The sequence below is a fragment of the Oncorhynchus gorbuscha genome, unplaced genomic scaffold (assembly GCF_021184085.1).
Source record: "Oncorhynchus gorbuscha isolate QuinsamMale2020 ecotype Even-year unplaced genomic scaffold, OgorEven_v1.0 Un_scaffold_4504, whole genome shotgun sequence".
NCBI classification, from domain to species: Eukaryota; Metazoa; Chordata; class Actinopteri; order Salmoniformes; family Salmonidae; genus Oncorhynchus; species Oncorhynchus gorbuscha.
The window spans coordinates 1-11,685 of NW_025748506.1; the positions used below are offsets into that span (position 1 = coordinate 1).

Here is an 11,685-nt window from a genome sequence, read left to right on the forward strand (position 1 = left end):
GAATGAATGGAACTTCTAACCCTGGTAAATAGAATGTTTAGAACCTCTAACCCTGGTAATATGACTGGTTAATAGAATGAATAGAACCTCTAACCCTGATAAATAGAATGAATGGAACCTCTAACCCTGGTAATATGACTGGTAAATAGAATGAATAGAACCTCTAACCCTGATAAATAGAATGAATGGAACCTCTAACCCTGGTAATATGACTGGTTAATAGAATGAATAGAACCTCTAACCCTGATAAATAGAATGAATGGAACCTCTAACCCTGATAAATAGAATGAATGGAACCTCTAACCCTGGTAAATAGAATGCATAGAACCTGTAACCCTGGTAAATAGAATGAATAGAACCTATAACCCTGGTAATATGACTGGTTAATAGAATGAATAGAACCTCTAACCCTGATAAATAGAATGAATGGAACCTCTAACCCTGGTAATATGACTGGTAAATAGAATGAATAGAACCTCTAACCCTGATAAATAGAATGAATGGAACCTCTAACCCTGGTAATATGACTGGTTAATAGAATGAATAGAACCTCTAACCCTGATAAATAGAATGAATGGAACCTCTAACCCTGATAAATAGAATGAATGGAACCTCTAACCCTGGTAAATAGAATGTTTAGAACCTCTAACCCTGGTAAATAGAATGCATAGAACCTGTAACCCTGGTAAATAGAATGAATAGAACCTATAACCCTGGTAATATGACTGGTAAATAGAATGAATAGGACCTCTAACCCTGATAAATAGTATGAATAGGACCTCTAACCCTGGTAAATAGAATGAATAGAACCTGTAACCCTGGTAATATGACTGGTAAATAGAATTAATAGAACCACTAACCCTGGTAATATGACTGGTAAATAGAATGAATAGAACCTGTAACCCTGGTAATATGACTGGTAAATAGAATTAATAGAACCACTAACCCTGGTAATATGACTGGTAAATAGAATGAATAGAACCTGTAACCCTGGTAATATGACTGGTAAATAGAATTAATAGAACCACTAACCCTGGTAATATGACTGGTAAATAGAATGAATAGAACCTGTAACCCTGGTAATATGACTGGTAAATAGAATTAATAGAACCACTAACCCTGGTAATATGACTGGTAAATAGAATGAATAGAACCTGTAACCCTGGTAATATGACTGGTAAATAGAATGAATAGAACCTGTAACCCTGGTAATATGACTGGTAAATAGAATGAATAGAACCACTAACCCTGGTAATATGACTGGTAAATAGAATGAATAGAACCTGTAACCCTGGTAATATGACTGGTAAATAGAATGAATAGAACCTATAACCCTGGTAAATAGAATGAATAGAACCTCTAACCCTGGTAAATAGAATGAATAGAACCTATAACCCTGGTAATATGACTGGTAAATAGAATGAATAGGACCTCTAACCCTGATAAATAGTATGAATAGAACCTCTAACCCTGGTAATATGACTGGTAAATAGAATGAATAGAACCTCTAACCCTGGTAAATAGAATGAATAGAACCTCTAACCCTGGTAATATGACTGGTAAATAGAATGAATAGAACCTGTAACCCTGGTAATATGACTGGTAAATAGAATGAATAGAACCTATAACCCTGGTAAATAGAATGAATAGAACCTCTAACCCTGGTAAATAGAATGAATAGAACCTATAACCCTGGTAATATGACTGGTAAATAGAATGAATAGGACCTCTAACCCTGATAAATAGTATGAATAGAACCTCTAACCCTGGTAATATGACTGGTAAATAGAATGAATAGAACCTCTAACCCTGGTAAATAGAATGAATAGAACCTCTAACCCTGGTAATATGACTGGTAAATAGAATGAATAGAACCTCTAACCCTGGTAATATGACTGGTAAATAGAATGAATAGAACCTCTAACCCTGGTAATATGACTGGTAAATAGAATGAATAGAACCTCTAACCCTGGTAATATGACTGGTAAATAGAATGAATAGAACCTCTAACCCTGGTAAATAGAATGAATAGAACCTCTAACCCTGGTAATATGACTGGTAAATAGAATGAATAGAACCTGTAACCCTGGTAATATGACTGGTAAATAGAATGAATAGAACCTATAACCCTGGTAATATGACTGGTAAATAGAATGAATAGAACCTCTAACCCTGGTAAATAGAATGAATAGAACCTCTAACCCTGGTAAATAGAATGAATAGAACCTATAACCCTGGTAATATGACTGGTAAATAGAATGAATAGGACCTCTAACCCTGATAAATAGTAGGAATAGAACCTCTAACCCTGGTAATATGACTGGTAAATAGAATGAATAGAACCTCTAACCCTGGTAATATGACTGGTAAATAGAATGAATAGAACCTCTAACCCTGGTAATATGACTGGTAAATAGAATGAATAGAACCTCTAACCCTGGTAAATAGAATGAATAGAACCTCTAACCCTGGTAATATGACTGGTAAATAGAATGAATAGAACCTCTAACCCTGGTAAATAGAATGAATAGAACCTCTAACCCTGGTAATATGACTGGTTAATAGAATGAATAGAACCTCTAACCCTGGTAATATGACTGGTTAATAGAATGAATAGAACCTCTAACCCTGGTAAATAGAATGAATAGAACCTCTAACCCTGGTAATATGACTGGTAAATAGAATGAATAGAACCTCTAACCCTGGTAAAGAGGTTCCAAGCCTGTTCTATTTACTCTATTTCTCTGTGCTGCTGCATTGTGGGTAGCATTGTCTAGGCCACCCGGAGACTTGTTTGCTAGTTTCAGGAACAGTCCATGTTACCACAAAGACTCAACGGTTAATTTGAAGAAAAACAAATTTATATTTTTTAAATGGTTATGATAGTCATTGTATTACAATAACTATTTTCATCTATAACCGTCGGTTCCATGGTGGTATGTTAATTGTGCCAGCCCTAGTTATATGTACTCAAATCGCATGTATCCCAATTAGAAGACCATATATCATGTTTGGTTCAATGCATATGAGCTACGTTCATAGTTCAATGTTTCTCACAAAACATCATTGTTACTTTGATGGCAGAAAAAGTCCCTGGAGTCCATTAACTCCCGTCTCCAGCTGGTGATGAAGAGTGGTAAATATGTTCTGGGATACAAGCAGTCCCAGAAGATGATCCGCCAGGGAAAAGCCAAGCTGGTCATCCTGGCCAACAACACACCTGCCCTCAGGTAACTAAGGCCTACATTTATTTAGTATTAGCTAAAGTTAAGGACATTATCACTATAACCCTTTCACACCTAACATGGTGAGCTAAAGTTTATACCTTGCTAGCCTTGGATTTATTCATTAGTTGAATTCTGTTGCAAAACGTTTTGCAATGGAAAACGTTTACTCCAAACAGAAAATGTTCTGCAATGAAATCATGTTATTATTGGACATTCATGTATGTCTCTCCACATTTGGTTCCTAGAGTTAACAGTTTCCATTGCAAAACCTGTACTAATTTGCTGTCTGCGTCTCCGAAAACACCTGAAAAATCCTGTCGGCTGCAACTGTTAAAGCAAGTTAAAACAGTTTACATTAAGTGTGTGTTTTGATTTGATATGACAGTAGGGGGATTCATGTTTCTATAAGCGTATCGCTATTGAGAATTGATTCACGTTTGGATGGAGTTTTTGGCTGTTTTGGCTTCCAGAGCCACTTGTCCCTTTAAACAGAACAGGTAAGGTCCCTATAAGGAGTAATGTTAGCCTCCTTTGGTTCTTTATTGGACTAGGCATGGTGGACTTCTTCCTTAATGGGATTCCTGTAATCCCATATGTTACCAGCAACATGTACAGTGTTGGTTTCATGAGATGAAATAAAAGATCCCAGAAATGTTCCATATCCACAAAAAGCTGATTTCTGTCTACATCCCTGTTAGCATTTCTCCTTTGCCAAGATAATCCATCCATCTGACAGGTGTGTCATACCAGGAAGCTGATTAGACAGCATGAATACCTAGGATAGGATAAGTAATCCTTCTCACCCCCCTTTAAGATTTAGATGCACTATTGTAAAGTGACTGTTCCACTGGATGTCATAAGGTGAATGCACCAATTTGTAAGTCGCTCTGGATAAGAGCGTCTGCTAAATGACTTAAATGTAATGTAATGATCATTACAAAGGTGCACGTTGTGCTGGGGACGATAAAAGGCCTCTCTAAAATGTGCACTTTTTTCACAACACAATGCCACAGATGTCTCAAGTTGAGGTAGCGTGCAATAGGAATGCTGACTGCAGGAATGTCCACCAGAGCTGCTGCCAGAGAATTGAACGTTCCTTTCTCTACCTTAAGCCGCCTCCGATGTTTTAGAGAACTCGGCAGTACGTCCAACAGGCCTCCGCAGACCACGTGTATGGCGTCGTGGGCGAGAGGTTTGCTGATGTCAATGTTGTGAACAGTGTCCCATGGTGGGGTTATGGTATGGGCCGGCATAAGCTATGGACAACGAACAGAATTGCATTATACCGATGGCAATTTCAATGCGCAGAGATGCGTGACGAAATCCTGAGGCCCATTGTCGCCACCGTCACCTTATGTTTCAAGCTTGATAATGCACGGCACCATGTCACAAGGGTCTGTACACGATTCCTGGAAGCTGAAAATGTCAGTTCTTCCATGGCCTGCATACTCACCGGGCATGTCACACATTGAGCACGTTTGGATCGACGTGTACGAGGCAGATGGTGGTCACACCAGATTCTGGTCTTCAGCTCGTCACCTGTGACAAACAGATAGATATGTTTTCCCAGTCATGTAAAATCCATAGCTGAAGGTCTAATACATTTATTTCGCCTGACTGATTTTCCTTTTGAATTGTAACTCAGCAAAATTGTTGCATGTTGCGCTTATTTTTGTTCAGTGTATATAACCTCTTGATTACTTTTAAATTCAGAAAGCCGGCGTTGTTTCCATCAAGTTAATTTGAACCCATGTGGAATTGGTGTCTGCTCAGTAGAATATTTTTGTTAAATTGTGCATTCATAAAGTATTCAGACCCCTTGACTTTTTCCATGTCACCGATGACACGCCAAATGAATACCACCAATCAGAGACCACTATGACACACCAAATGAATACCACCAATCAGAGACCACTATAATGACACACCAGATGACCACCAATCAGGATGATGACCACCAATCAGAGACTACTATGATGACACACCAGATTACCACCAATCAGAGACTACTATGATGACACACCAAATGATGACCACCAATCGGAGACCACTATGATGATGATGACCACCAATCGGAGACAACTATGATGATGATGACCACCAATCGGAGACAACTATGATGATGATGACCACCAATCGGAGACAACTATGATGATGATGACCACCAATCGGAGACAACTATGATGATGATGACCACCAATCAGAGACAACTATGATGATGATGACCACCAATCGGAGACAACTATGATGATGATGACCACCAATCGGAGACAACTATGATGATGATGACCACCAATCGGAGACCACTATGATGATGATGACCACCAATCGGAGACAACTATGATGATGATGACCACCAATCGGAGACCACTATGATGACACACCAGATGTGTTTGAAGGGTTGTTTTTTGTCTTGTACAGCCTCTTAAGGGGAAAGTAATCCAACAGTAACTGAAAGTAATCAGATTACATCCCTGAGTTAAACGTTACAGTACTGATTTAAGAAGTAACTGTAATGGAGTTCATTTAGAAAGTAACTTACCCAACCCTGGTGTAATCCTAGGAATAGTTCCATGTGTTTGAAGGGTTGTTTTTCAGCCTCTGAAGGGGAAATTTCCAAAAGTAACTGAAAGTAATCAGATTACGTTACTGAGTTAATTTACATTATTGATTAAAGTAACTAATGGCGTTCATTTAGAAAGTAACATACCCTTGTGTAATCCTAGGAATAGTTCCATTCCTACTTCAATGAACGTTTTCAAATAGTTAGATATTGAAGAATTTGCATGTCAAGCGTTGCTTGTGCGTTCGTATGGGCAGGTTAATTTTTGTTTTATATACTCCTCCTACAAAGGCACACCTGTATTGGTCTGCTTGCAGGTGTGTAAGAACAGGAGGAAAATTCAAATGAGGGCTGACTTTGTTACTTGCTGCAGCTGCAGTTGGTCGTTCAGCAATCAGACACCTTGAGAAAACAACCGAGACAACTACAGCATTAGACTGAAGGGATAGTAGCTTAGTGTAGCTTGTCCTCGTGTTGCTTCCCCCATACACGCAGAAGGATAACGTTTCATTAGTGTAGCTTGTCCTCGTGTTGCTTTCCCCCATACACGCAGAAGGGATAACGTTTCAGTAGTGTAGCTTGTCCTCGTGTTGCTTTCCCCCCATACACGCAGAAGGGATAACGTTTCATTAGTGTAGCTTGTCCTCGTGTTGCTTTCCCCTCATACACGCAGAAGGGATAACGTTTCATTAGTGTAGCTTGTCCTCGTGTTGCTTTCCCCTCATACACGCAGAAGGGATAACGTTTCATTAGTGTAGCTTGTCCTCGTGTTGCTTTCCCCTCATACACGCAGAAGGGATAACGTTTCATTAGTGTAGCTTGTCCTCGTGTTGCTTTCCCCTCATACACGCAGAAGGGATAACGTTTCATTAGTGTAGCTTGTCCTCGTGTTGCTTTCCCCTCATACACGCAGAAGGGATAACGTTTCATTAGTGTAGCTTGTCCTCGTGTTGCTTTCCCCTCATACACGCAGAAGGGATAACGTTTCATTAGTGTAGCTTGTCCTCGTGTTGCTTTCCCCTCATACACGCAGAAGGGATAACGTTTCATTAGGGTAGCTTGTCCTCGTGTTGCTTTCCCCTCATACACGCAGAAGGGATAACGTTTCATTAGGGTAGCTTGTCCTCGTGTTGCTTTCCCCTCATACACGCAGAAGGGATAACGTTTCATTAGGGTAGCTTGTCCTCGTGTTGCTTTCCCCTCATACACGCAGAAGGGATAACGTTTCATTAGGGATAACGTTTCATTAGTGTAGCTTGTCCTCGTGTTGCTTTCCCCTCATACACGCAGAAGGGATAACGTTTCATTAGTGTAGCTTGTCCTCGTGTTGCTTCCCCTCATACACGCAGAAGGGATAACGTTTCATTAGTGTAGCTTGTCCTCGTGTTGCTTTCCCCTCATACACGCAGAAGGGATAACGTTTCATTAGTGTAGCTTGTCCTCGTGTTGCTTTCCCCTCATACACGCAGAAGGGATAACGTTTCATTAGTGTAGCTTGTCCTCGTGTTGCTTTCCCCTCATACACGCAGAAGGGATAACGTTTCATTAGTGTAGCTTGTCCTCGTGTTGCTTTCCCCTCATACACGCAGAAGGGATAACGTTTCATTAGTGTAGCTTGTCCTCGTGTTGCTTTCCCCTCATACACGCAGAAGGGATAACGTTTCATTAGTGTAGCTTGTCCTCGTGTTGCTTTCCCCTCATACACGCAGAAGGGATAACGTTTCATTAGTGTAGCTTGTCCTCGTGTTGCTTTCCCCTCATACACGCAGAAGGGATAACGTTTCATTAGTGTAGCTTGTCCTCGTGTTGCTTTCCCCTCATACACGCAGAAGGGATAACGTTTCATTAGTGTAGCTTGTCCTCGTGTTGCTTTCCCCTCATACACGCAGAAGGGATAACGTTTCATTAGTGTAGCTTGTCCTCGTGTTGCTTTCCCCTCATACACGCAGAAGGGATAACGTTTCATTAGTGTAGCTTGTCCTCGTGTTGCTTTCCCCTCATACACGCAGAAGGGATAACGTTTCATTAGTGTAGCTTGTCCTCGTGTTGCTTTCCCCTCATACACGCAGAAGGGATAACGTTTCATTAGTGTAGCTTGTCCTCGTGTTGCTTTCCCCTCATACACGCAGAAGGGATAACGTTTCGTGTAGTTGTCCTCGTGTTGCTTTCCCTCATACACGCAGAAGGGATAACGTTTCATTAGTGTAGCTTGTCCTCGTGTTGCTTTCCCCTCATACACGCAGAAGGGATAACGTTTCATTAGTGTAGCTTGTCCTCGTGTTGCTTTCCCCTCATCACGCAGAAGGGATAACGTTTCATTAGTGTAGCTTGTCCTCGTGTTGCTTTCCCCTCATACACGCAGAAGGGATAACGTTTCATTAGTGTAGCTTGCTTGTCCCCCATCAGAAGGGATAACGTTGCTTGTCCTCGTGTTGCTTTCCCCCCATACACGCAGAAGGGATAACGTTTCATTAGTGTAGCTTGCGTGTTGTCCGTTTCATTAGTGTAGCTTGTCCTCGTTTGCTTCCCCTCATACACGCAGAAGGGATAACGTTTCATTAGTGTAGCTTGTCCTCGTGTTGCTTTCCCCTCATACACGCAGAAGGGATAACGTTTCATTAGTGTAGCTTGTCCTCGTGTTGCTTTCCCCTCATACACGCAGAAGGGATAACGTTTCATTAGTGTAGCTTGTCCTCGTGTTGCTTTCCCCTCATACACGCAGAAGGGATAATGTTTCATTAGTGTAGCTTGTCCTCGTGTTGCTTTCCCCTCATACACGCAGAAGGGATAACGTTTCATTAGTGTAGCTTGTCCTCGTGTTGCTTTCCCTCATACACGCAGAAGGGATAACGTTTCATTAGTGTAGCTTGTCCTCGTGTTGCTTTCCCCTCATACACGCAGAAGGGATAACGTTTCATTAGTGTAGCTTGTCCTCGTGTTGCTTTCCCCTCATACACGCAGAAGGGATAACGTTTCATTAGTGTAGCTTGTCCTCGTGTTGCTTTCCCCTCATACACGCAGAAGGGATAACGTTTCATTAGTGTAGCTTGTCCTCGTGTTGCTTTCCCCTCATACACGCAGAAGGGATAACGTTTCATTAGTGTAGCTTGTCCTCGTGTTGCTTTCCCCTCATACACGCAGAAGGGATAACGTTTCATTAGTGTAGCTTGTCCTCGTGTTGCTTTCCCCTCATACACGCAGAAGGGATAACGTTTCATTAGTGTAGCTTGTCCTCGTGTTGCTTTCCCCTCATACACGCAGAAGGGATAACGTTTCATTAGTGTAGCTTGTCCTCGTGTTGCTTTCCCCTCATACACGCAGAAGGGATAACGTTTCATTAGTGTAGCTTGTCCTCGTGTTGCTTCCCCTCATACACGCAGAAGGGATAACGTTTCATTAGTGTAGCTTGTCCTCGTGTTGCTTTCCCTCATCAGAAGGGATAATGTTTCACGTGTTGCAGAAGGGATAACGTTTCATTAGTGTAGCTTGTCCTCGTGTTGCTTTCCCCCATACACGCAGAAGGGATACAGCTTGTCCTCGTGTTGCATACAAGAAGGGATAACGTTTCATTAGTGTAGCTTGTCCTCGTGTTGCTTTCCCCTCATACACGCAGAAGGGATAACGTTTCATTAGTGTAGCTTGTCCTCGTGTTGCTTTCCCCTCATACACGCAGAAGGGATAACGTTTCATTAGTGTAGCTTGTCCTCGTGTTGCTTTCCCCTCATACACGCAGAAGGGATAACGTTTCATTAGTGTAGCTTGTCCTCGTGTTGCTTTCCCCTCATACACGCAGAAGGGATAACGTTTCATTAGTGTAGCTTGTCCTCGTGTTGCTTTCCCTCATACACGCAGAAGGGATAACGTTTCATTAGGGTAGCTTGTCCTCGTGTTGCTTTCCCCTCATACACGCAGAAGGGATAACGTTTCATTAGTGTAGCTTGTCCTCGTGTTGCTTTCCCCTCATACACGCAGAAGGGATAACGTTTCATTAGTGTAGCTTGTCCTCGTGTTGCTTTCCCCTCATACACGCAGAAGGGATAACGTTTCATTAGTGTAGCTTGTCCTCGTGTTGCTTTCCCCTCATACACGCAGAAGGGATAACGTTTCATTAGTGTAGCTTGTCCTCGTGTTGCTTTTTCCGTTTCTCATCGTGTTGCTTTCCCCTCACGCAGAAGGGATAACGTTTCATTAGTGTAGCTTGTCCTCGTGTTGCTTTCCCCTCATACACGCAGAAGGGATAACGTTTCATTGGTGTAGCTTGTCCTCGTGTTGCTTCCTCATACACGCAGAAGGGATAACGTTTCATTAGTGTAGCTTGTCCTCGTGTTGCTTCCCCTCATACACGCAGAAGGGATAACGTTTCATTAGTGTAGCTTGTCCTCGTGTTGCTTTCCGCTCATACACGCAGAAGGGATAACGTTTCATTAGTGTAGCTTGTCCTCGTGTTGCTTTCCCCTCATACACGCAGAAGGGATAACGTTTCATTAGTGTAGCTTGTCCTCGTGTTGCTTTCCCCCCCCATACACGCAGAAGGGATAACGTTTCATTAGTGTAGCTTGTCCTCGTGTTGCTTTCCCCTCATACACGCAGAAGGGACGTTTCATTGAATGGTAACGTAGATAACCTTGTATTGTTTGTTCAGAATTTTGCTGCCTGCATTTCCTGCGGTCGTACTTGTCTAAAAGGTATTTGTCCTTCCTCAGGAAGTTCCTGTTGCTTCCCCCATACACACACAGGATCATGTTTCATTCAATAACATACCTTTTATCAAAGTATGCCCACGTGTGTATTTGTCCTTCCTCAGGAAGTCTGAAGTGGAGTACTACGCCATGTTGGCCAAGACAGGCGTCCATCACTACAGTGGGAACAACATCGAGCTGGGCACGGCCTGTGGGAAGTACTTCAGGGTGTGCACCCTGGCCATCATCGACCCCGGTGAGTGTCCAATCAGACTGCCTGTTTACCACGCCTATTCTGTTGATGGATAGTCTGCAGACAATCCTTTAGCAGTGAGCAGTTTGATACTGTTTCTTCTTTTATTCATTCATAGCATTGTTTTCAAAGATGACATGAACATCTTTACAGAGAATTATAGAAATGTATGAATGAAGAATAAACGAACCGCTCTACTACTAAATTACATGTTTGAGTTAATCATTTTGTGAATGTGTAGGTGTAGATATTTTTAAGTTTCACTGATGCTCACAAATTTGCCCGTTTGTAAATTTTTGCACCTGGTGGCTCTACGATTATGTGCCCACAGCACGTCACTAGATAAACACCCAATGAACCATTTACCTGAACTGACTGGGCTTTAGCCAGTTGCATCATTGGTGTCAATGACTTAGTTCCTCTGAAGTTAATGAAGTGAGTGTTAAGTATATCTTGTATGCTAAATATAGTGTTCTATTTCCAGGTGATTCTGACATCATCAGGAGTATGCCAGACCAGCCGCAGGGGGAGAAGTAGACATTTCACACTCAATGTTAAAAAATAAACTGTTTTCTATGGTCTTTCTTTGGTCTGTCTTTCTCTTAGTGTGCATATGATAAACATTTAACTACTTCTATTCTATGCTGTAGGCTGTGTCAAATCAAATTTTATTTGTCACATACACACGGTTAGCAGATGTTAATGCGAGTGTAGCGAAATGCTTGTGCTTCTAGTTCCGACAATGCAGTGATAACCAACAAGTAATCTAACTAACAATTCCAAAACTACTGTCTTATACACAGTGTAAGGGGATAAGGAACATGTACATAAGGATATATGAATGAGTGATGGTACAGAGCAGCATACAGTAGATGGTATCGAGTACAGTATATACATATGAGATGAGTGTGTAGACAAAGTAAACAAAGTGGCATAGTTAAAGTGGCTAGTGATACATGTGTT

The 11,685-nt window shown here is 41.6% G+C and overlaps 1 protein-coding gene across 1 annotated transcript; it reads left to right on the forward strand.

Moving 5' to 3' along the window:
- Positions 1 to 3,084: 3,084 nt before the first annotated feature.
- On the forward strand, positions 3,085 to 11,303 carry LOC124028601 (60S ribosomal protein L30-like; the record flags this gene model as incomplete). The annotated part of the gene is made up of 3 exons (XM_046340632.1): positions 3,085 to 3,230; positions 10,595 to 10,725; positions 11,207 to 11,303. Coding segments are annotated over 3 exons (330 nt in total), but the record flags the coding sequence as incomplete, so codon positions are not given.
- Positions 11,304 to 11,685: the final 382 nt, after the last annotated feature.